The following is a 27079-nucleotide window of genomic DNA, read 5'->3' as shown; positions in this document are numbered from 1 at the left end:
TTCTCTTTTTTTTTACTGGGTCTATGTCTGGTTTAGGAATCAAAGTAATGCTAGCTTCATAGAATGAGTCTGGAAGTTTTCCTTCCCTTACCATTTTTTGGAATAGCTTGAGAAGGATAGGTATTATTTCTGCTTTAAATGTCTGGTAGAACTCTCCTGGGAAGGCATCTGATCCTGGACTCTTATTTTTTGGGAGATTTTTGATAACCGATTCAATTTCTTCGCTGTTTACGGGTCTGTTCAAGCTTTCTATTTCCTCCTGATTGAGTTCTGGAAGTGTGTGGGTGTTTAGGAATTTGTCCATTTCTTCCAGGTTGTCCAGTTTGTTGGCATATAATTTTTCATAGTATTCCCTGATAATTGTTTGTATCTCTGAGGGATTGGTTGTAATAATTCCATTTTCATTCATGATTTTATCTATTTGGGTCATCTCCCTTTTCACTTTGAGAAGTCTGGCTAGAGGTTTATCAATTTTGTTTATTTTTTCAAAACACCAACTCTTGGTTTCATTGATCTTCTCTACTGTTTTTTTAGATTCTATATTGTTTATTTGTACTGTGATCTTTATTATTTCTATTCTTCTGCTGGATTTAGGCTGTCTTTGCTGTTCCGCTTCTATTTCCTTTAGGTGTGCTGTTACATTTTGTATTTGGGATTTTTCTTGTTTCTTGAGATAGGCCTGGATTGCAATGTATTTTCCTCTCAGGGCTGCCTTCACTGCATCCCAAAGCGTTTGGATTGTTGTATTTTCATTTTCATTTGTTTCCATATATTTTTTAATTTCTTCTCTAATTGTCTGGTTGACCCATTCATTCTTTAGTAGGGTGTTCTTTAACCTCCATGCTTTTGGAGGTTTTCCAGACTTTTTCCTGTGGTTGATTTCAAGCTTCATAGCATTGTGGTCTGAAAGTAGGCATGGTATGATTCCAATTCTTGTATACTTATGAAGGGCTGTTTTGTGACCCAGTATGTGATCTATCTTGGAGAATGTTCCATGTGCACTCGAGAAAAAAGTATATTCTGTTGCTTTGGGATGCAGAGTTCTAAATATATCTGTCAAGTCCATCTGATCCAATGTATCATTCAGGGCCCTTGTTTCTTTATTGACCGTGTGTCTAGATATCTATCCATTTCTGTAGGTGGAGTGTTAAAGTCCCCTGCAATTATCACATTCTTATCAATAAGGTTGCTCATGTTTGTGAGTAATTGTTTTATATATTTGGGGGCTCCTGTATTCGGCGCATAGACATTTTTAATGTTAGATCTTCCTGATGGATAGACCCTGTGATTATTATATAATGCCCTTCTTCATCTCTTGTTACAGCCTTTAATTTAAAGTCTAGTTTGTCTGATATAAGTATGGCTACTCCAGCTTTCTTTTGACTTCCAGTGGCATGATAAATAGTTCTCCATCCCCTTACTCTCAATCTGAAGGTGTCCTCGGGACTAAAATGAGTCTCTTGTAGACATCAAATAGATGGGTCTTGTTTTTTATCCATTCTGATACCCTATGTCTTTTGGTTGGCACATTTAGTCCATTTACATTCAATGTTATTATAGAAAGATATAAGTTTAGAGTCATTGTGATGTCCGTAGGTTTCATGCTTCTAGTGATGTCTCTGGTACTTTGTCTCACAGGATCCCCCTTAGGATCTCTTGTAGGGCTGGTTTAGTGATGACGAATTCCTTCAGTTTTTGTTTGTTTGGGAAGACCTTTATCTCTCCTTCTATTCTAACTGACAGACTTGCTGGATAAAGGATTCTCGGCTGCATATTTTTTCTGTTCATCACATTGAAGATTTCCTGCCATTTCTTTCTGGCCTGCCAAGTTTCAGTAGAGAGATCTGTCACGAGTCTTATAGGTCTCCGTTTATATGTTAGAGCGCGTTTATCCCCTGCTGCTTTCAGAATTTTCTCTTTATCCTTGTATTTTGCCAGTTTCACTATGATATGTCGTGCAAAAGATCAATTCAAGTTAAGTCTGAAGGGAGTTCTTTGTGCCTCTTGGATTTCAATGCCTTTTTCCTTCCCCAGATCCGGGCAGTTCTCAGCTATTATTTCTTCAAGTACACCTTCAGCACTTTCCCTCTCTCTTCCTCCTCTGGAATACCAATTATGTGTAGATTATTTCTCTTTAGTGCATCACTTAGTTCTCTGATTTTCCCCCTCATACTCCTGGATTTTTTTTATCTTTCTTTTCCTCAGCTTCCTCTTTTTCCATAATTTTATCTTCTAGTTCACCTATTGTCCCCTCTGCCTCTTCAATCCGAGCCATAGTTGTCTCCATTTTATTTTGCAGTTCATTGATAGCATTTTTTAGCTCCTCCTAGCTGTTCCTTAGCCCCTTGGTCTCTGTAGCAAGAGATTCTCTGCTGTCCTTTATACTGTTTTCAAGCCCAGCGATTAATTTTATGACTATTATTCTAAATTCACTTTCTGTTATATTGTTTAAATCATTTTTGATCAGTTCATTAGCTGTTGTTATTTCCTGGACGTTTTTCTGAGGGGAATTATTCCGTTTCATCATTTTGGATAGTCCCTGGAGTGGTGTGGGACTGCGGGGCACTTCCCCTGTGCTGTCTTGAATAACTTGCATTGGTGGGCGGGGCCGCAGTCAGATCTGATGTCTGCCCCCAGCCCACCGCTGGGGCCACAGTCAGACTGGTGTGTGCCTTCTCTTTCCCTCTCCTGGGGGCGGGATTCACTCTGGGGTGGCATGGCCCATCTGGGCTACTTGCACACTGCCAGTCTTGCGGCGCTGGGGATCTGGCATATTAGCTGGGTGGGTCGGCAAGGTGCACAGGGGCAGGAGGGGCAGGCTCAGCTCACTTTTCCTTTGGAGATCCGCTTCGGGAGGGGCCCTGCGGCACCAGGACGGAGTCAGACCTGCCGGAGGGATGGATCCGCAGAAGCACAGTGTTGGGTGTTTGCCTGGTGCAAGCAAGTTTCCAGGCAGGAACTGGTTCCCTTGGGGATTTTGGCTGAGAGATGGGCGAGGGAGATGGCGCTGGTGAGCGCCTTTGTTCCCCGCCAAGCTGAGCTCTGTTGTCCGGGGCTCAACAATTCTCTCTCCCATTGTCCTCCTGCCCTCCCGTTCTCCAAGCAGAGCTGTTAGCTTATAACCTTCCAGATGTCAATTCCCACTTGCTGTCGGAACACACTCCCTCTGGCCCCTCCACTTTTGCAAGCCAGACTCGGGGGCTCTGCTTGGCCAGTGGACTGCCCCTCTGCCCCGGCTCCCTCCTGCCAGTCCGTGTAGCGCGCACCGCCTCGCTGCCCTTCCCACCCTCTCTTGTGGGCCTCTCGTCTGCGCTTGGCTCCAGAGACTCCGTTCCGCTAGTGTTCTGGCGGTTTTCTGGGTTATTTAGGCAGGTGTAGGTGGAATCTAAGTGATCAGCAGGATGCGTGGTGAGCCCAGCGTCCTCCTACACCGCCATCTTCCCAGGATCCGTGAAAAAAAATCTTTTAAATCAACTATAATATTATAGTCTCAAGGAATTAAAGCTGGGTTAGGAAGAACTACCTGCAATGGCCCCATTGAAATCAAGTGAGCATTAACATCCCTGAACTCATGGAGGAGCCTCTATTTACCTGACTGGTTTGGAATGCAAAAATAGTGTTCCAGGGGCAGGTTGAAGGTTCAACATGTCCAAGATTAAGTTGTTCTTTTCTTAATATTTGAATTTGCTTTAATTTTTACCCTTTTAAAGGTCATTGCTCCACCCAGACAGGTTCTCCAGCTTTCCAGGACAGTTTGGGGTGGGGGGTGATTTTGCCAACAATGGCCATTAGGGTAAATTTGTATGGACAGGTTTAATTGGGTAAGTAAGTCCGGAGCCCATAATGATAGTGGGAGGTCAAGGACAAATGGGGTAATGGTAGTCTGGTATCCCTCCGTGTCAGTACAGACAGGAAATTTTTTCCTAAAGGAAATCCTTTTCCCCCTATCCCATTAATGATCTGTGTTGTAGAGACAAGGGGGATCTCAGATGGCCAATCATGTGTCTTAATAACTGTAACATTGGCCCAGTATCAATTAGACCATTAATGGTTTGGTTTGCAATTTTCATTTGTAAAGTAGGTCTTACATGTTGTATGAGCATGGCCCAGAATGCTTCATCTTTAGGATTAGTGCACTAAAACCTTTAGGGCCACACTTACCATTGGCAGTTGCCAGCACCCAAGAAGGTAATGTAAGAAATTATGCTATAGGGATATTTGCAGGAATCTCTGTGTAAACAGAGGAAATAAGCATGATATGAATTTCTGCAGTAAAGTCAGAATCAGTAATTCCAGGTAAAACAAATACACCCTTTAAAGTGGTGGTAGGCCTTCATAATAGAAGTCCTGTGTAACTGGAAAGCAGGAGGCTGAAAATACCTGTAGGTCCCTTCTTGACTTCCCCCACGATGTTAAGGGTTAAATTAGATGTAAGGGCCAAATCAAGTCCTGCATTGTCAGAGGTGGCAGCCAGGAGATATGAGGTTGTCTAGGTTTTGATCAAAGGGGTTGTTTGTTTACTTGAGGATCCATTCCTTGGCATTCACATTCCAAATTTGGGATGCCTGATTTCCATTTGTCTTGGGGCGTGGGCACCCCTCTTCAAGTTTCCCTGAATTAGGGTTACCTTGGGAATCTATTCTTGATCTGCATTGATTGTCCCAAGGATATCCTGTTTTACATTTCAGGCATTTTTTAATAGAGCATTTTAGGTCTTGTTTTCCATATTTAAAATATTTTGGGGGTTTTAATGCTGAGGCTAATAACACTGTTTTATAGGATTCAGTCCCCACATTTTTACAGGCTTTAATCATTTCAGCAATATTAAGGTTTTGTCCCTTTAAGGAAGCAAGGATCTTCTGGCCATCTTGGTTAGCATTTTCCTACGCCAATTGAAGGGTTAGGACATTTTGAGCATCCACATTATCAACCTGTCTTAAGATAGCAGTTTGTAATCTTTGATTAAAGGACATATAGGGTTCATTTGCACCTTGTTGGATGGTGGCAAAAGAAACCCATGGGTGTCTAAGCGTCAGGGATACAAGATCAAGCTTTAGATGCTGCATCTGAGATCAGGGGAAAAGTTCTGTGGTCCATATTTATTTGAGGCTATATAGGCATATAGGGACCCTCCCCCCAAAGAATGTCCATTTCAATAGGAATTCCATTCTTTAAATTCTCCTTAGCTGGGGGCACCTGGGTGGCTCAGTCAGTTAAATGTCCCACTTCAGTTCAGGTCATGATCTCTCAGTCTCTGAGTTTGAGCCCCGCATGGGGCTCTCTGCTGACAGCACAGAGCCTGGAGCCTGCTTTGGATTCTGTCTCCCTCTCTCCCTCTGCCCTTCCCCTGATCATGCTTTGTCTCTCTCTGTCTCAAAATAAGCATTAAAAGTATTTTTTTAATAAATTCTCAATAGCTGTAATTTATAAGGCATCTTTAAATTCCTGCAACCAGAGGGAATATTGAGGAGTACTGAGAATGATTTTAAGTAAAGTTTTCCAATCCCAAGGGGTCATCTCATATCCTCCCCCTACTTCCTCTATAATTCCCCTGGTAAAGGTGCAGTAGAGTCCATTTTCATGTATGCTTTTATGGAGCTCCTTACACACCTGGAAAGGAAGGTGATCGTGCCAAGGTGCCTGACCTTGAGCCCATAGAATAGGGAAGGCCATAGCAAAATCTTCCTATACTTGCCCTTCCTTTAACATGCGTTCTACTAGAGAAGGTGAAGGGCTTGAGGGCATTAATGCAGGATCCACTGGCAGGACCAGAGGAGGACATAGAGGAAAAGGAGGGTCCTACATATTATTGGAGTTGGGGTTAGACATATGTCAATGTGCCTCAGGCTACAAGTTTTGGGGTCTTAGCCCTAACGGGAGATAGAGGCATTGAATTAGGAGGCAGAGGGACTAAGTCTTGGCAACTATTTGTATCCGATTTTTCTTGTAAAGCATGAATAGCAATATGGCATTAGGTGTGTAAACTAGAGATCATTATTGGGCCAAGAGCTTTTCCTCTTTCTTTCTTTCTTTCTTTCTTTCTTTCTTTCTTTCTTTCTTTTCTTTCTTTCTTTCAGTAGTACCCTATGCACTCCCAATCAGCCACTTCAAGGGATCCCTTAGTGGAGTATCATGGGCATTGATGATAAATTATAAAAAAAAAACAATTGGGTTAAATCTTTGGGACTTTGCATCCTGATGAGTGCAAAAGCATATGGATTGCTCCTTGTGTATATTTTGCTGTTTAGATAGTGAAACTTCCATGACAAGTAAACATAAAAGTAAAAGAGACAAGAAGTTGAGGGGTTCTGCATGCCTGATTGGAAAAGGAAAGACAAGGTATATTTTGCTCATCGTGTCATGGGCACCGAGTGCCGGTAGACCCTACCTAAATGAGGTTTATGGGCACCAAGTGTCAGTAGATCCTACCTGAATGAGGGTTAGGGGCAGTGACTGCCAGTAGTTCCTACCTGAATGAGTGGATGTCCTTTTCCCTTTTTGGGGCTTGAGAGATGAGCTGCATAGCTGGGAGCTAGTTGATTGCGCTGGTCCCTGTTTGGGCACCACTTGTAGCCATGCACTGAAGAAAAAGTTCTCAGACACTTAGACTGAGTGGATGTGCAGGGCTGTCTTTGCCAGCAAAACAGCAACAGCAGCAGCAAACTGCACATACTCTCTGTTTCATGTTCACCAGGTATAAACATCCAAGAATGTTAAAGCATGGAAGGAAAACACAAAGAGCCTCAAGACATAGACCAAACACACATCTGGCGTTTACAGAGAAGCATGCAGGAAAGATGTGCAGTTTCAAGAACTGGTAGGTAGTTACAGTGGGTCAGTCTCGTAACTGGCCCCTGGGAGATCATGGGGCTCTGTTCTCATGGTGCTATCATGTCTGACAGCCTTGAGACCAGAACATCGCTGATTCTTCAGCAATTATCCCATTCACTTTCCCAGGGCTTACAATATACTTTCCAGAAATTACTTGATGTATTATGTGATCTTTTTTGGAGAATGTCTCATGTACACTTGAGAAGAATGTGTATTCTGCTTTTGGGTGAAAAGTTCTAAATATATGTGTTAAGTCCATCAAATCCAATGTGTCATTCTGAGCTGTTGTTTCCTTATTGTTTTCCTGCCTAGATGATCTGCCCATTGTTGTAACTGGGGGATTAAAGTCCACTACAATCACAGTATTATCATCTATACAGTTATTTATGTTTATGATTGATCTATATATTTGGGTATTTCCACATTAGGGTGTAACACATAGCTCCTCTTCATGGATAGACTCCTTGATGATGATATAATGTCCTTCTTTATCTCTTGTTACATTCTTTGTTTTTTTTTTAAATTTTTTAAACGTTTATTTATTTTTGAGACAGGGAGAGACAGAGCATGAACAGGGGAGGGGCAGAGAGAGAGGGAGACACAGAATCTGAAACAGGCTCCAGGCTCTGAGCTGTCAGCCCAGAGCCCGATGCGGGGCTCGAACTCACGGACCGCGGGATCGTGACCTGAGTCGAAGTCAGACGCTTAACCGACTGAGCCACCCAGGCGCCCCACATTCTTTGTTTTAAAATCTAATTTGGGGGCACCTGGGTGGCTCAGTCAGTTGAGTGTCCAACTTTAGCTCAGGTCATGATCTCATGGTTTATGACTTCAATCTCCACATTTGGCTCTGTGCTGACAGCTCAGAATCTGGAGCCTTCTTCAGATTCTGTGTCGCCCTCTCTCTCTGCCCCTCCCTTGTTTGTGCTTTGTCTCTTGCTCTCTCTCAAAAATAAATATTAAAAAAAATTGTAATCTAGTTTGTCTGATTAGGTATGGCTACTCCAGATTTCTTTTGATGTTCATTAGCAGGATAGACGGTTCTCCATCCCCTCACTTTGAACCTGCAGCTGTCCTTAGGTCTAAAATGCGTCTTTTATAGGCAGCATATAGATGGATCTTTTTTTTTTTCTTTTTAATCCATTCTGATACCCTGTCTTTTGATTGGAACATTTAGTCCATTTACATTGAGTGATTATTGGAAGATATGGATTTAGTGTCTGTTATGTTATCTAAGGTTTCATGTTTGTGATGATATCTCTGGTCCTTTATATTCTTGGCTGCTTTCCACTCAGTCACCCTTTAGATCTCCTGCACAGCTGGTTTAGTGGTCATGAATTTCTGTTTAGTTTTTGTCTGGAAAAGACTTAATCTCCCTTATTCAAATAACACCTTGCTGGATAAAGGATTCTTGGCTGCATATTTTTCCTATTTAGCACATTATTTCCTGCCACTCCCTTCTGACCTGCCAAGTTTCAGTGGACATGTCTGATAACTCCCTCACGTGTCTACCCTTGTAAGTTAAGGCCTGTTTGTCCCTAGCTACTTTCAGTATTCTCTTTGCATTTTGCCAGTTTCACTATGATATGTTGTGGTGTTGACCTGTTTTTGTTGATTTTGAAGGGAGTTCTCTGTGCCTCTTGGACTTGGATGCCTGTTTGCTTCCTCAGATTAGGGAAGTTCTCAGCAGTGATTTTTTCAGGTAATCTCCTGCCTTTCTCTGACTCTACTTCTTCTGAAACTTCTATGATATGGATATTGTTTCATTTCATGGATTGAAAATGTCATTTCATGGCCTTACCACATTTTTCACATATATAGTATTCTATTTGAGTATGGATCCTGTGATGTTGAAGGAGACTTGAAGATAAAGGGCTGCCCAAATTCTTTATATTTGTAACACCATCTCCAATATGCATTTTCTGATAAGTAATCAGGGTTTACATTGCCTAAAGACTTACAACAGTTTTTAGGTGTATCATTATTCTCCAAAATGAATTTTCTAATGTGGAGTAGGATTGAGCTGTTCTTACAAATACTGTCAATCTTAAAATTTGTAAGGTTCGCTCCAATATGAATTCTAGGATAATGAGTAAAGATGGAACTGTGATTAAAGGACTTCTCAAGTTCTTTACTTTGCTAAGAATTCTCTCCACTACAAATTTTGTGATAGTTGAGTAAGGCTTGAGTGGTAGGTCAAGGTTTTGGAACATTCTTTACATGTATTTGGTTTCACCTCAGTATGACTTCTGTGATGTCAAGTAAGAGTTCAGTGCCTCTTAAAGACCTTGTCACATTCTTTACCTTTGTAAGGTTTCTCTTGAGTATCAATCCTTTGATTTCTAATAAGGTTTAAATTATGGTAAAAGCCTTGCCACATTCTTTACTTTTATAAGGTTTGGGTTTTGTTATTTATTTATCTACTAATTATTTAAAATTTTTAAATTTATTTTAAGGTTTGGGTTTTAAAGGATTTACCACATTATTTACATTTGTAGGGTTTCTCCATAGTAAGAATTCTGTGATGTTGAGTAAGGTGTGAGTGGCTCTTAAAGGTCTTGCCATATTCTTTACATGGGAAAGTATGAATTCTATGATGGTGAGTAAGGTGTGAGTGGCTCTTAAAGGCCTTGCCATATTCTTTACATTTGTAAGGTTTCTCTTCAATATGAATTCTTTGATGTTAAATATGGTTTGAGTGATTGCTAAAAACCTTACCACATTCAGGGCGCCTGGGTAGCTCAGTCAGTTGAGCATCCAACTTCAGCTCAGGTCATGAGCTCACTGTCCACCAGTTCGAGCCCCATATCGGGCTCTGTGCTGACAGCTCAGAGCCTGGAGCCTGTTTCAGATTCTGTGTCTCCCTCTCTCTCTGCCCCTCCCTCACTCATGCTCTGTCTCTCTCTCTCTCTCTTTCTGCAATAATAAATAAACTTAAACTTAAATAAAAAACAAAACTTACCACATTGTACACATTTATAAGATTTCTCTCCCATATGAATTCTGTGATGTCGATTAAAGTTTGAGTGGTGGACAAAGGCCTTGCCACATTCTTTACATTTATAAGGTTTCTCTTTAGTATGAATTCCTTGATGTTGAATATGGTTTGAGTGACTGTTAAAAGCCTTGCCACATTCTTTACTTTGGTAAGTTTTTTCCCCAGTATGGATTCTCCTATGTTCGTTTAGTGATAAGCCATAAAGTTTTACCACATTCTTTGAATTTGTAAGGTTTCTCTCCAGTATTCATTCACTGATGATAAGTCTTGAGGGCAGGAAGTTCAGGGTGCCATGTGAAGGTACAGCTGAAAGATACCAAATAACAGAAAAGTAAAATCATTCCACTTCTTATTCTCAGAGGATGTGCTGACAACTTCTAATATACAACCTTAAAATCAGAATGTCAGCAAGGTGGCTGAGAAGCAATCATCAGGACATCATTCCTCCATAGACACATAATCTTGCACACAACTTAGTGACCACATAGCCTAATAGATAATGCTGTGGTATTGTCGTGGTATAGCACAAATCATTTTCTTATACCTCAAATACTCAGGAAAAATACAACAGGAGCCCAAAATACCACAAGGAAGGAAATTTAAACATAAAACAAAAATGAACAATATAGGATATAGCAAAACCAGGAAAATATCAACAATAGAGTTCATTTTCAGAACAAATGAACAAAATTGACAAGCCATTAACTAAATAATGAAAGACCAATTACAATCAGAAGTGAAGGCAAACACAGTATAACTGATAGCATAGAAATAAAAATAATTAGAAGAGGTAACAATAGAGAATTACATACCAAGAAACAGATGGTGAAAAATGGGTATAAATGTCAAAAACATAGAACCTATCTAGACTCTCTAAAGAAATATTTTTAAAAATCTCAACTGATCTTTAACTATTAGGTAGATTGAACAAGTAATTATGAGAAAGTACTTCAAATCTCTTCAAACATTTCCAAGAAGGAAAAAGAAGGGAGATTAAGAACACACTGTCTGTGACCCCAGCATTAGTAGGTTATCAAAGCAAAGGAAGACATCACAAGTAAAGAAGAGTACAAACTACTACCTCTGGGAAATATTCATGCAAAGTCCACAATTAAAGCAAATTAAATTTTAAAAATTAATATTTTAAACCATTAGCAAGTAGGAAATCTTCTTGAAATTCAGGGGTGTTTCATTATATGGAAAACTATGAGTTTAAGCCTGTGCCTTAACAGAATGAAGATCAAAAATGGCATCGTATTAATCGATGCACAACAGGAAGTGAGCATATTGGACACAATTTTGTGATTAAAAACATTCAATAAAGCAGGAATAGAAGGAAACAACAGCAACTTAATAAAGGCCATGAATGTTGGAAAGCTGAAATCTCACATATTCAATAGTAAAACACTAGAAGCTTCTCCTGTATGATCAGAAACAAGGTAATGAAGTGACTTCACTACTTCCATTCAACATAGCACTGGATAGCCTATTCAGAACAATTAGGCAAGAAAAAAAAATACATTAAAGGCATCAAAAACAGAAGAGAAAAAACAAAATGATTTCTGTTTACGGATGATTGATCTATAGAACTCCTACAGAATCCTTATTGTCATATTTTTTATGTTTTTGCTTTGTTTTGGTCACCACTTGTATTACTATTTCTGCTAATTTTATCTAGTAGACACTCCATTTTCAAATTTTTATTCTATCAATGCTTAAATCAAGTCGTTAATTTCAACATTTTTCTTTTGTTTCAATGTTTGAGAGAGTAAGAGGTGGAGAGAAAGAGCAGAGGAGGGGCAGAGAGAGAGAGAGAGAGACCGAGAATCCCAGGAAGGCTCTACACTGGCAGCACAGAGCCTGACTTAGGGCTTGAACTCATGAACCATGAGATCATAACCTGAGCTGAAATCAATAGTCAGACACAAAACTGACTGAGCCACCCAGGAGCCCCTCACTTTTGTTTTTGTAACATTACATCACAACGAACTAGAGAAAATAAAAAACTATAGGTAAAATTTAGTAGAGGAAGGAAATAACAAGGAAAATAATAAATAAGTGACAAATAAAAGAGAATAAACAAATAACATTGAAAGTGATGACCAGTTTTTAAAATAAGCATTATAGGCAATGAGTTAACTAAGAAAACAGGAAATAAAACTAAAAATCCAAATGAAAAATGGAAGAAAAAATGACACAATACCCCCAACAGTATATCATGTGATAACAGATTACTATAAACAAATCAGATAACTTAGGGAAAAAATAGATAAAATGCTTACGTTACCAAGATTGAAATATGAATCTTAAACCCAAGAAACAGGAACTCTTCTTAGACCACAAGAATGAAAGTTGAATTTGGAATAAAAACCCTCCCAGCACAAAAAAGCCCAAGACCACATGCCTTCATTGGTCAATCCTAACACACGCACATACAAACACACACACACAAAGATAAATAATGATCTTCATCCAAATCTTACAAGTACTGGAATAGAGGGAAGATGTTCAAAATCATTCTATGAGGCCAACATTACCCTGATAGCAAAGCAGTATAAACACAAGAACAAAAATGTCCAGTTTGTCCATCATAATTATTGCTACTCTTTCTTCTGACCTCCATTTGCATGATAAATGTTTCTCTCACCCTTTCAATCTGCAAGTGTCTTCAGGTCTAAATTGAGTGTCTCCTAGGCAGCATATACATGGGTCTGGATTTTTAAAGTCCATTCAGACACCTATGTGTTTTGATGGAAATGTATAGTACTTTTTCATTCAAAGTAATTATTGATAGATATGGGCTTATTGCCATTTTATTACTTGTGTGTCAATATTTCTGGAGATTTTTTTCTGATCCTCTCTAGTCTTTGTCACTTTTGGTGTCTTCATTGCACTCAAAAAGTCCCTTTAACAGTTCTTGCAGAGCTGTTTCAGTGGGGATGAATTCCTTTAGATTTTGCTTATCTGGGAATCTCTTTCTCTCTCCTTCTATTCTGAATGATAGCCTTGTTAGATAGAGTTCGCAGCTGCATATTTTTCCCATTTAGCACATTGAAAATATTATGCCATTCCTTTCTTGCTTCCCAAGTTTCTATTGAGGAATCTCTAGCTAGCCATATGGTTCTTGTCTTCCCTTGCAAGTAAAGACTGCTTTTCTTTTGCTTTTAAGATTTTTTTCTATGTCACCATATTTTGCAAATTTAATTCAAATATGTCTCCGTGGCAGCCTGCTTTTTGCTTATTTTGATGCAAATACTCTGTGCCTCCTGTATGTGGATGTCTGTTTCCTTCCCCAGAATAAGGATGTTTTCTATTATTTCTTGAATTTCTGTTCCTTTTCTTACTCTGGAGCTCCTATAATAAGAATGTCATTAATTTTGATGGAGTCATTGAGTTCCTAAGTCAATTTTCATGGTACAAAATTTTTCTATTTTGTCTTCTAGGTCACTAATTTATTCCTCTGCTTCCTCCAGCCTGTTCATTGCATCAAGTCATTTTCTAATCTTGTTTATTGCATTTTTCTCCTCACTGCAGACCACTGATCTGCAGATGCTCTCCTTGCCTGCTGTGGACAGTGTTTTGTGCCTGGCCTGAATGTGGTTAGTGCTCACTAAGTATGCTGAGGTCTCTTTGTGAAATCAGACCTGACACCAACTCCACCAGCACTGAGGCTCTGCAGAACTGTCTGGTCAGGAGACATGGTATGGTCAGGGGCTTATGCAAGTCTCCTGGAGAGGGGCTGACCTTGCTGGGCCTGAGGCAAGCTTCACTGAGAAGGACACTGCAACCACAGCACAGGGTGGTAGGACTTGGTGTAAGCAACTTAGAGAACCAGTCTCCCCATTGAGCTCCTTCACTCAGGTAGCTCTGTGTTCATGATGAGGGGTGGGGGAAGAAAATGGTGCCCTTCAGCTCCTTTGTTCTCAGACATCTCAGTGAATGTTGCCATTGAAGGAAGTGCTCATAGAATAGTGAATAATCTCACCCCTGTGTGTCCCCCAGTGATCTTCAGATCACTGTTTCTAACCTATCTGCCCCCCCCCCCCCCACACAGATTGTATGCCTGCCTTCTCTCCAGGAGCAGTGCAGTGCCCTCCTATCTACAGCTCACCTTTAAAACCCTAGGCATTAAGCCATGCTGGTTCAAAGAACTCACAAAGTTCAACTCTTCTTGTTTCCCAAGCCACTGGCTTTGGGGGAAATAGCCTCCTTGTGCTTCTCTTTCTCTGCAACCTCAGTTCCCTGCCCTCCATAGCAGTACAATCTGTTTCTCTCTAAGCCATGTCTCTGAACTGCCTATAGTCTTTGACGTGCTACTTCTCTCTCATTAGTTGGGTAGTTCCTCTGTCAATCTTCAGGTTTCTTTTTGGGATATTAATGATGATTTGACAGTCAACTAGTTGTGTTTTGGGATGTGATAAGCCTAGGGTCCTCCCATATCACCTCCATCATCCTCTTTTCTGAAGAATCCTTGCTTTAAAAAACCTGTTAAAACTCACACAAATTTTACAAAGTTGGAAATACAAACCCAAGACTTAAAAATTAACAGTTTCTATGCAACAAACAACACTCCCAAAATAAAGATAATTAGATTTACAATAGCATTACAAAGAATAAAGTGTATAGGGTTTATCACCTTGATAGAGGTCACAGCTACTGTGATGAAAACTATAAAATATTGTGCAGGATTGAAAGAAAAATAAGTGGAACGATACCCATGTTCCTGCATAGGAACACTTAACACTACTGAGCTATTGGAGCGCCTGGTGGTTTACTTGGTTAAGTGTCTGACTTTGCCTCAGGTCATGATCTCATGGTTTGCGGGTTCAAGTTCTGTTCAGGTTCTTTGTTGAGGCTGTGTTGACACGTCAGAGCCTGGACCCTGCTTCAGACTCTGTGTCTCACCCCCCACCTACCCCCCAAAAAACTCACTACTGAGCTGTCAATACTACTCAATGTCATATATTTCATGCAATCTCTATCAAAATCCCAACGGCATCTTAGGCAGAAAGATCAATACCCATCCTAACATTCATGTTGATTAACGGGATATCACATAATGAGAATATTCATGAAAAAAGAGTACATTGGTAGCACCACACTTCCTGATTTAAAACATACTAGGAAGCCACAGTTATCAAATAATGTATTACAGATGTAAAGACAAGCATAGAACAATGGAAAGTGTTCTTTCCATTAAAAGCTACACATGTATGTCTCTAATGCTAATGTGTATGGCAATGAACTGAAAATCTTGTTAAAATTCATATTTTGATTGGGATTTCTGGGTGAGGTCTGAGTTTTTCACATTTCTCATTAGCTTCAATGGATGTCAACAACTTCAGTTCAGAAGCCATACTTTTGGGGAGCCTGTGTGACTCAGTTAAGTGTCCCTCTCTTGATCTCAGCTCAGGTCATGATCTCATGGTCATGAGATTAAGTCCCAAATCAGGTTCTGGGCTGAGCATGAAGCCTGCTTGCATTCTCTTTCTCCCTCTCTGTCTACCCTCAGCCACTTGCAAACTAAATAAACATTAAAAAGGATCAATACTTTAAAAAAATGGGTGATAAAATGGAGGAGTGCCTGGTGGCTCAGTTGGTTAAGGGTCCAACTTCAGCTCAGGTCATGATCCTAGGGTTCGTGGTTATGAGCCACATATCAGGCTCTGTGCTGACAGCTCAGAGTCTGGAGACTGCTTCAGATTCTGTGTCTCTTTCTCTTCCCCCCTTCCCTGCTCATGCTCTCTGTCTCTCTCTCTCTGTCTCTCTCACAAATGAATAAACGTTAAAAAATTACAACTTCTAACATGAAGAACAGAAACAACAATTCTTACTGAACATTTACTACACACTACAGACCATTCCATTCTAACAGTTTTTCATAAATTCACCCATGAGTCTACACTAACCTATGAGAACAGAATTGTTCTTCATCTTTTAAAAAATCTTGGCAAAACTTGAGAAATAGTAGAGCTTAAGTTTTACCCCAGCAAGTCTGACTTTGAATTCATCTAAGAGGAACACACAGACTACTATACAAAGGCAACCCTAAAAGAAGGTTCACAGCAGGCTTCAAACTGACATGGTAATGCAAACACATTTACACCACACAACTGATCAACTAAAAGAAGTGAATATACAATATAAAATATGAAAATTACATATTGAATAAAGAATAGAGGTAATAGAGTAAAAATTTTTTCACTGGCATGGAAACTAAGAAATGTTTTCAGGGGCATAAAATTTAGAAATCTATTTGTAAAAGAAAGTTATAGTGTCTTGCAAACACACCACAGAGACAAGCACATACCCTATTTAACCAAAATAGCTATTTTTTGTGAGTCTCCTATAACACTTAAAGTTTTTGTCTCATATCTTTTGTACTGAATTATATTTTACAATTTGAAGGCAGTGGAACATATATGGTGCATGTTTTCTTTCTCTGAAACAACAGAGCAGTGATAATGAAGATTGTGTCTGTGATAGGAGTGTGAAATAAAATGGAAACTTGTAGGACTCAGCCCTGACTGAAATACAATCTCCACTTCAAACACCAGTATCTTCAACAAAAACAGGAGAGAGCCCTCATTTTCCAAGGCAGACTCAAAGTGAAAACATGGAAGGGAGTTTCTAGAATGAATATCCTCTTGCAGTAAATCCTCCTAAGGTACTTAATATTAAATGAGAAAAAAACTATTAACCTTATGGTAGAGGGATGTGGCAGAGAGAAAATGAAGTTCTTGAACCTACTATAATGGATCACATTGGTGTCAAGTGCCTAATGATTTTCAAAGGACATAATAACTTCATTGAAATAAATGTCCAGATTAAGTATGTAAATCATAATCTAAATATAAACGTAGGGGCATCTGGGTGAATCAGTCACTTAGGTGTCCAACTCTTGATTTCTGCTCACGTCCGGATCTCACGGTTCATGTGTTCGAGCCCTGCATCAGGCTCTGCACTGACAGCATGGAATCTGCTTGGGATTCTCTCTCTTCCTCTTTCTGGCCCTCTCCCACTCACACTTGTCTTCTCTCTCTCTCAAAATAAAATGTAAAATAAAATAATAAAATATGATAAAATAAATGGATAGCATCTGTTTTATTCAATTACCAAGCCCAATATAGCACCCATATCTTTTAACTATAATAATGTATTTGAGCTTTGTCTTTCATGAGTGATCAGAGACTTTCAGAAGCTCCTCTTTGAATTCTCATCAGCTCAATCACAAAAGCTTGGGCCAGAGATCCTGACATGAGAGATTACCTGATGTACAATGCTTGGAAAACTATGATCTCCTTTTGGTGTCCTTTCCTAATTTAATGATATTCTCCAGCATTCCTGAAACATTGTGGGATTTCTCCACTGCAAAACAGATGCACTGGGAGTTTTAATAGAAGCCCTAGTCCTCGTGCTGACTGATATCCTGTCCCATTTTTTTTTCTCTCAAAGATGATGTTCCTCTTTCTCATAGTGCGTATAGCAAAGTATCTTTCTATAAAAACATTATTGATCTAGTAAGTAGAAGAGGAACAGGCAAAGTTCATTTAATACTTCATTCCACTGATTTAACAAGCACAGGTGACCCTGTGTACCCACCTGTGTACCCACCTCCCATGCTGTTGAAATCCATGTATAACTGACTCCCTACCAATTCATTTTAATAGTCTATTGTTGACAAGAAATCTTATCAGAGTCAATTAGTATATATTTTATTTTATAGGTGTTAAATATGGTATTCCTGCAATAAAATAAGCTCAACAAAAGAAGATGCTAAAAACATCAGAAGGAAGATAAAATATAATACTATACTGTAAATACATCTGACTGTAAGTGGACACACAGTTCAAGGCCATGAGATTCAAGAGTCAAGTGTGTTTTGTGTTACTATCTGTTTACCTGCAGCCTTGATGAAGGTGGGGCCAGCTAAGGTTGGTGTAGGACAATAGTTCATCTATTACAGATCACTGATCACACAGTAAAATTCATTCACTGTTATTTATTAAAATAATAAGTTCAAAAACTCACTAAACAAACCACTGCAAGATCACTGTAGGATCCTTGGTCAAAATACCCATCACAAGCATTCAAGAACCATTCTTATTCCTGATATAATGATCTGTGACTTGTACTTCCCATGTTTTTCACACTGAGGCTAATTCTTGAGTAAATGTGGATTTACAATATCTTGTGCTCTTATGGGAAAGTTAGCTATACTTTCCTCAAGTATCTATGAAAATTTCTTTATGTCAACCCTGTAACAAACATTCTTCTATGAATGGCTATTATGAAAATACATCCAGATTTTAATGAATTGCTAGTGTCTTCTCAAACAGCAAGTGGCAAAACTATTTAAAATTAGACCATATCTCTGTCTTACTTTAATGCACAGAATGATGCCCTGAACACTTACTTCATGCTGACTTACATCACTTTTGTACATCAACAACAAACAGCATCTTCAGGTAGACTTTCTTCATACATTGTACATGACAGCCTCTTGAATCTTCCATCAAAAAGTAAGTATGAATGCCACATTGTATAAGAGCCTATGTGAGACAGCAACAATCAAATCACTTTGCATGCACACAAATAAAGCCATAGCATGAGATGATTTAAGAGTAAAATTATTAATATGCCTATTGCAAATACTCTTATAGTAAAAAAAAAAAAATGAGAGACACACTGATAATAACTATCTCTCTCCAGACATCCATCCCCTCCCTAATACTTTCATGCATATTAACAAATACAGTTGCCAGGGCCCCTGGGTGGCTCAGTGAGTTAAGGGTCTGACTCTCGGTTTCAGCTCAGGTCATGATCTCAGGTTGTGAAATTGAGCTATGCTTCAGGCTCTGTGCTGACAGTGCAGAAAAGGCTTAGGATTCTCTGCCCATCCCTTCCTCTCAAAATAAATAGACATTAAAAAATACAGCTGACCATTGAACAACATGGGTTTGAACACTGTGGGTCCTCTTATGCACATATATACATATTTTAATACAGTACTGAAAACATGTTTCCTCTTTGGTTTGATTTCCTTAGTATTTTCTATTCTCAAGCTTATTTTATTATAAAAATACCATATATAATACAGATAGCATACAAAGAATGTGATGATTGACTTAATATTCTAGGTAAGTCTTCTAGTCAACAATATGCTATTTCCATATAAAAGTAGGTATGGTTTTAAGTTTTGCAGACTCAGACATTACACACAGATTTTCAATTGTGAAGGGGCTAGTGCCCCTAACAATTGCACTGTCCAAGGCTAACGTATAACTGATCTAAGTTTTCATTCTTCTATGTAATAAATACTCTGATTTTGAATCATGTCTGAAAACTAGTATTTACTTATGCTTTCTGCTGTGAATTCAGATTTTATCTAGATATAGCTTTCTACTACATAGTTTGCTGATTGTTTACATCTTTCTGTTTTTATCCTTTATAAAGACTCTATTTTAGGGGGTGCCTGAGGTGCTCAGTTAGTCGAGTGTCTGACTCTTGATTTTGACTTGGTCATGATTCTATGGCCATGGGATTGAACCCCACATGGACCTCTGCATTGAGCATGGAGCCTGCTTAGGATTTTCTTTTTCTCCCTCTGCCCCTCTCCCTCTCTCTACAAGAAAAGGCAAGACTGTATTTTGTACTCAAGTGTATTTTAAAAACAAAGGTCTGCCATCATTTTTTTTTTTTTTTTTACATTTCTAGGGTTTCTATCCAGTATGCTTTCCATAAAGACTTTGCCAATATTCTTCACTTTTGTAAGGTACCACCCCAGGATTTGCTATCTTCTGTTGAATAGTTTTGATTATGAGTTAAGTGGTATGCCACATTCATTACATTTCTTTATATTTTATTTTTTAAATGTTTATTTTTGAGAGAGCAAGAGCAGGAGATGGGCAGACAGAGGTGGGTAGGAGGGAGACAGAAGATCTGAAGTAGGCTCTGCACTGACAGCACAAAGCCTGATGTGGGACTTGAGCTCACAAATTGTGAGACTGTGACCTGAGCTTATGTGAGAAGTTCAACCAAGTGAGCCACCCAGGTGCACACAGTCGTTTTAAGGTTTTCTCCAGTACTCTCTCATGTTCACAAACTTTATAATTCTGCTTAAAGGCTTTGTCACATTTTATTTTACATTTGTAGCCTTCTCCCAGCTATTTATAAACTTATGTTGGTAAGTTTTGTGTGGTAGTTAGCATCTTTGCCACATTTTATTTATAAGAGCATTCTTCCCATTATAAAATCTCTGCTGTTGGGGCGCCTGGGTGGCGCAGTCGGTTAAGCGTCTGACTTCAGCCAGGTCACGATCTCGCGGTCCGTGAGTTCGAGCCCCGCGTCGGGCTCTGGGCTGATGGCTCAGAGCCTGGAGCCTGTTTCCGATTCTGTGTCTCCCTCTCTCTCTGCCCCTCCCCCGTTCATGCTCTGTCTCTCTCTGTCCCAAAAATAAATAAACGTTGAAAAAAAAAAATTTAAAATCTCTGCTGTTGAGCAAATTTTGAAGACAAGTTAAAAGTTTTGCCATAGTTACTACATTTTTAGGTTTTCTTTCCAACAAGGATACAATGATGTATACTAATATTTGAACTTTCATAAAAGCCTTTCCCATCCTTATTACTTTAAGACTGATTCTCTGGTGTTAGGATTAACATTTTTCCCAGATTCATTGAATTGGTAAACTCTGTTTCCATTATAAAATCCTTGGTAATTATGGAAGATAGAGTACTCACTGAAGATTTTCCTAAGATCACAGCACATGAAAACTTATTTCAAATTGTTCAAGAGTATCACATAATACTCATGTTTAAAATAAATATCCAACCATGTTTGTCAAAATTAAAAGACTTTGGAACAAAAAGGGATGATGTCTTGGTGGAAGGAATCAAGAACCCTTCAAAAAAGACTTGTTAAATCCATCCCATTCAGAATTATTTTCATTGTTAAATATCTAACCTTCAGAAATGTTTCAGTGAATGATTAAACCAATGTTCTATATGAAGTGGTCTGAATGATTACTTTTAGCATGGACTAGGTGACTTTTCAGAACTTCCGAATGTCCTTTCAGAGAATATAGATATTTCAAAAATGGATCTGGATCCTTTCATTCAAAGACAGTGTTGTGAAAATATAACTGACTTAATGTTGCCCCCCCCCCCACGCCAAGTTTTTATATTATTGATCTCTCCTGACAGTAAGGATTTCATTGTGGTGATTTGGCCACTTTTGTTATAACCAACATAACATCCTTTCTACCCTTACCACTGTCTAAGTGTAAATACTCAGAGCCACAGCCTCCAGATCTACCCAAATTAGGTGTAAGGAATGAATCCTGTTTTGCCAATCATTGCCAACAAGCATAGGGTGTTATGGAGAGACACAACTACAAAATATAAAAGAAGTTTTCCCACTTACTAAACTCACACAAATGTACATTAAAATGCTAATGTAAAAAATTAGTTCCCATCACAGAACATCAGCAGAATGGAGAAATAGGAAATACCAGCACTTTGCTCTTCCATGAAATCAAAGTGGACCAAATTACCTTTGGAATGCTCCAGAAGCTGGTTAGGAGAACACAGCATACCCAGAAAAGTAAAAATGGAGAAGAGCCACATCAAAGAGACAATGAACATTGGTGAAACTTGCCCACAACTGCTGTTCACCCTCTCTGGCACTCCATGGAAAGACTGTGAGAAAACTCTTACTTCCTCTAAGGAGAGAAACCATAAGTGACCTGAATAATGATCTGGCTTGTTTGCAGCTGCGTGAAGAACTTGTTTATCATGGCAGGACATACAAAGCTGAAGGAATGAGAGGACCCACTGGATGCACCATGCCAGCTGCTCAGATAAAATGTGACTATCTGTTCAAACAACAGAAGATACAGAGGTGAACACAATCAGAAAAAGGAAGGTGTCATACATTCTCAAGTAACTACATTTTCTGAAACTGGGAAATTTAAAAAACTCAGACCTTACAAATGGCCAAAATGTGTGACAGATGCCAGAATTACTATTATTTGTGTTTTCCTCTACAAAGCAACTTCATAAGCCCATGCCCATAGGACTTTTTTTCATTCCCAAATCGAGAGGTCACAAAGTTTACAAAGAAAATGTAAAATGCATTGCAATCAGAGTAATAAAGTGCATCTTCAAAACTGACCCTAAATTAATAAGGAACTATTAATTGTCTGACAAAGATGTCAAAAAAATAATCATAAATGAGGCACCTGGCTGGTTAAGTCAGTGCAGGGTGTGATTCTTGATCTCAGGGTTCTGAGTTATATCCCCACATTGCATGTAGAGATGAGTTAAAAATAAAATCTTAAAAAAAAAAATGTATCCTAAAGATGCTCATGTAGGAAGAAGAAAGAGGTAGGTAACGAAATAATACCAGAAAACTATGCATGACCAAAATGAAAATCCAAAGAGACAAAACAACAACCCAAAATTAGGAGCTGAGGAATACAATTACTGAATTTAAAAATACACTAACGGGACAGCAACAGACTTGATCAAGCAGAAGAAAGAATCAGACAACCTTAAGACCCCTTGTTTTAAATTAACTACTAAGAGAACCAAAGAAAAATGTGGAAAAGAACAGAGTCTAGGGACTCATGGGTCACCAACAAGTCTCATTCCCCATACGGAGAGGAGAGGAGAAGAAATCATATGAAGAACTAAAGGCTTGTGGTTCCCATGTATGTGGAAAGAAGAGACCAACAAGCTCAGTAAATTCAAAGGATACATGTCAAGATATGAACACAGTGACACACTTTAATGAACCTATCAAAAGCCATGATGATAAATGCTGAATTGTTAAACACCATGACAAAAGCAGCTCATCTTCTACAGGAGAGCTCTTTTAAGATTATGAGTGGGATTCTCAGTAGACCTGATAGGAGGAAGTACATGGGACAATGTATTCAAGTACTGAAAGATCAAAAATATCCACCAACAACACTCTACCTGGCAAAACTATTTTTCATGGATGGAGAAATGAAGTCTTTTCCAAGTGAAACCATGCCCCCCACCCAGGTTTACCAGTAGACCTCTCCTATAGAAATGTTCAAGGAAGTCCTTTTAGTTGAAATCAAAGGATTCTAAACGGTAAATGAAACCATATGACAACATATGCTCTCTGCTAAATATAAAGAGTTACACAATTACAGGTATCTTTAGTGTTGTAATTGGGTAGCACATGTCACTTTCATTTCTGCTAGCATTTTTTTAATAAAAGCATAAAAATCATTAATCTAGGTAATAAAGTATACAACATAAAGAATAGAATTAGTCATATTTGTCAAGTGGGTACACGGGTGGAGATGATAAGTAGAAGAATTTTGCATGTAATGGACGCTATCAGTTCACAATGGTTTGTTAGTTTAAGATGTTTTAAGTAGTCTCTCGGGTAACCACAATGAAAATATATACAGAGGACACAAAAGCTAATGAGAATGGTATCAAAGCATCCCATGGGTATAATACCAGAATTAAGGATAAAATATCTAAACTTGATACAGTGATATAAAATGTTTAAATATTACTTTCAATTCACAAAAAGGGTTTCTCTCATGCAGAGAGAACATAAATTCACCAATAACTAGATGATGCAATTTTATTATTATGAAAACTCATCTAGACATGATATGATGTAAACTGAACACTAACCAGGAAAGAAATGGAAAACATGTGTCTCAAATTATGCATGGGTGGTATTTATTCAGGCAAATGCATAATTTTATGGGTGAAGGGCATAAAGTTGATTTACATTTGAGTTAAACTCATACTGTCTTAAAATGTAATGAGATGAAAATTGTCAACCTGTAACAAAATTCACAGGCAGAAATTTAATTACAACTACCTAATGTTGTGAAAGTTCCCACCAAAAGGAACCACATCATTATGGGATTATAAAATCAGAATAACATTTAACCCCAAAATACTACATAAGATGAATTTTTAAAAGGAAACCTTCTATATTACTGTAATTTTAAACTGTGTAACCATGAAAAGCAAGCATTTTGATTTCTTGGCATGATTCCATTGACAATAAAAGTAAAGAATATTCAGTAAAATCAACTATAAAATTCTCTAATTAAAAATTTTATGAATAGGGGCGCCTGGGTGGCTCGGTCGGTTAAGCGTCCGACTTCGGCTCAGGTCATGATCTCACGGTCCGTGAGTTCAAGCCCCGCGTCGGGCTCTGTGCTGACGACTCAGAGCCTGGAGCCTGTTTTGGATTCTGTGTCTCCCTCTCTCTCTGCCCCTCCCCTGTTCATGTTCTGTCTCTGTCTCAAAAATAAATAAACGTTAAAATTTTTTTTAATTTATGAATAAACACTGAAAATACATTAAAAATGTATCATGTTACAAATTTGTATTATATTATGTGTTATGTCAGTATTATGTTACTAATTTCCATTCAAGGAGAACTATTCAAATGACATTTTAAGTTCCATCTTCCTACTTTACATTTGGATCTCACCTCTGTCATCTGCTTCATTCATTACCACCTACCCAGATGAGTGGCTACTCTCTCTTTTTGCTTCACATTCCAAGACTCCTTCTTTTGTTCCAAAATGATGACCAGGTCTAGTTTTGACACAATATGACCTGTTTATTAGAAAAAAAGGAACATTTGAGGCAAACGAATGGCTCAGTTGGGTTAGCATCTGACCCTTGATCTAAGCTTGGGTCATGGTCTCCTGGTCTCAGGATCTCAGGATCTCATGAAGACCAAGTTGGGCTCTTTGCTGACAGGAGCCTGTTTGGGATTCTCTCTTCTCTCTGCTCCTTTCCTGCTTGTGCTCTCTCTCAAAAGAAATAAATATTTTGTTTTTAATAAAGGAATATGAGTATTGATGGAGATTCTAACTTTCAATCCATTATTGTGTTCAGGAGAAAATAAAGAACATTGTATAATTCTAGACAGTGATTTCCCAAATGCTGTTGCCCAACAACCCCTTTAGAACATGCAGGAGGGATTTGTGATGTTCAGATCTTGACCTCCACTTCCTAGTACTACCACTACATCAAGGAGTAGAAATTGGTATTTAAAATGTGGGAAATACCACTTGATTCCACTCAGTGTTTAGATTACCACTAAGTGCAGCGTCTGGGTGGTTTGGTCGGTTATGCATCTGACACATGGTTTCTGTTCAAGTCATGATCTCATGGTTCCTGAGTTTGAGCCTTGCATGGGGCTCTACGCTTACAGCATGCAGCCTGCCTAGGATTCCCTCTACCCCTCTCTCTGCTCTTCCTCTGCTCTCTCTCAAAATAAACTTAAAACATTTTTTTTTAGAATTGCCATTAATCTACAGAAATGATGTTACCCTAAGGAAGGGGAAGCTAAAGCTGAAAAGGAAACATGAAGATTTTTCTCTACATCTACAAACCCTACTTTTTTCCCTGACTGCAGGCATCTGAATCCCACTCATGCAAAGAGGAAGCTTCCAAGAGACAGTCTTCAAAGGAAGGAACAAAACTCCGAGTATTGTTTGGGAAGTCTGGAAGGAGTTATCCTCACCCAAGAAGAGGAGGTGTCCATAGTTCTCTAACATCACATCCCTGTACACTTCCCGTTGACTGTGGTTCAGGCATCCCCATTCCTCCTGAGAGAATTCTATGGCCACATCCCTGAATATGAGCAATCCCTGCAATAAATACCATAGTTACCTAGTGGCCATAGGCTGAGGTCATAATGGTACCTAAGATGCAAGAGGGAGTTAATGTCACTAGCTAGAACCCCAGACCTGACCTTCACTGCTTGCCTGCTTATACCCACTGACCTTAAACCCACATTTTACCTAACCTCTTTTTTCTATCTTATGTTTTACTTAAGACAAAACCCTCCATGCCATTGTGTCCTGTGGTGGAAACAAAAAGTATCCCACAAAAGGACATGACTACCCTGAGAAAGAGCTTGGATTGGCCCAATTTGAGCTTAATCCCTGACGTACTTCTAAGCAGCTGAACAAGAGAGTAAACCATGGAGTGAGGACAGTTACCTTTATCTCATATTAAAAAAATAATAAATGTTTATTTCCTTGAGAGAGAGAACACAAGTGGTGGTGGGGCAGGGAGACAGAGAAACAATTCCAACCAGGCTCCATCCTCAACGTGGAGCTGGACTTGGGGCTTGAACTCAGGAGTGAGATACTGACCTGAGCATAAATCAAGTCATATGCTCAGCCGCCTCAGCCACCCAGACACCCCCTTTTACCTCATTATAATACTAAAATCTCCACCCAAGGGGAGCACAAATCCATTTACTATGTAACATACAAAGTATGTATAGAACTGTTTTTTTAAGGCTCATGTGCAACCTTATCCTGACCTCTATATAGATGATGACCTCTCCTTTTTAAATATCCACCCTAACCCTAAATAAAAGGAAACCATTCCCACTTCCTCTGAGTCTCTGCTTTGGATGTTATTCCCTGTGATCTTAATTGTTTTTTTTTTTAATGCCTATTTTTGACAGAGAGAGACACAGAGTGTGAGTGGGGGAGGAGCAGAGAGAGAGAAGGAGACAGAATCCAAAGTAGGCTCCAGGCTCTGAGCTGTCAGCACAGAGCCCGACCCCCAGGGCTCGAACCCACAAGGCATGAGATCATGATCTGAGCTGAAGTCAGACACTTAACCAACTGAGCCACCCAGGCACCCATCTTCTTATTTCTTGTAAATCAATTTTCCTTGGTCTGACATTCCTCCCCCCCCACCCCCTGCTCCATGTAGTTTTTTTGTGATTCACCAAGGAGTGAACTCATGTTACTTCAGTTATATTAGAACTGTTTCTGGCTTAGGTGAATTTCCTGCTTTCTGCAGTAAAAGAATTGGTAACACAGTATTAGGCTCTAGTATATTCTCTAAATTTGAGGTGAGTTGAACTACCCATGTGCCCTGCAATTTCTACAGGCATGAAATTTCCCAAGAAACAGACAACAGAGCCTCTGGCCTTGGATGCAAGGCTTACCTGAGAACTGGGCATTTCTTCTTCTTTCACCTTTCACCTTATCCTCTAGATTTCTTTCTCAGAAGATCTTTGTGGAGAAATCACAGTTGAATTAGAAGAAAATGCCTATAAAGCCACCAACACAACCTCTTCACCTGTAAACTGATCACTTGCAGGCAGGACTTTAAAATGCAGGGACACCTGGGTGGCTCAGTTGGTTGGGCATCCAACTTCGGCTCAGGTCATGATCTCACGGTTTGTGGGTTCGAGTCCCAGGTCGGG

General features: G+C 39.1%; 1 protein-coding gene across 1 annotated transcript in view; it reads right to left on the bottom strand.

Moving 5' to 3' along the window:
• Positions 1 to 25496, bottom strand: part of LOC113593334 (KRAB domain-containing protein 5-like) — a 69421-nt gene extending 43925 nt beyond the window's left edge. The window contains exon 1 of the mRNA XM_053210711.1: positions 25370 to 25496. Coding sequence (XP_053066686.1) covers positions 25370 to 25390 — 21 coding nt within the window. The 5' untranslated portion in view covers positions 25391 to 25496. The remainder of the gene's footprint in view (positions 1 to 25369) is intronic.
• Between the last annotated feature and the right edge of the window lie 1583 nt (positions 25497 to 27079).

Source organism: Acinonyx jubatus, chromosome E2 (genome assembly GCF_027475565.1).
Source record: "Acinonyx jubatus isolate Ajub_Pintada_27869175 chromosome E2, VMU_Ajub_asm_v1.0, whole genome shotgun sequence".
NCBI lineage: Eukaryota > Metazoa > Chordata > Mammalia > Carnivora > Felidae > Acinonyx > Acinonyx jubatus.
This window is presented reverse-complemented; position numbering and strand designations above follow the sequence as displayed.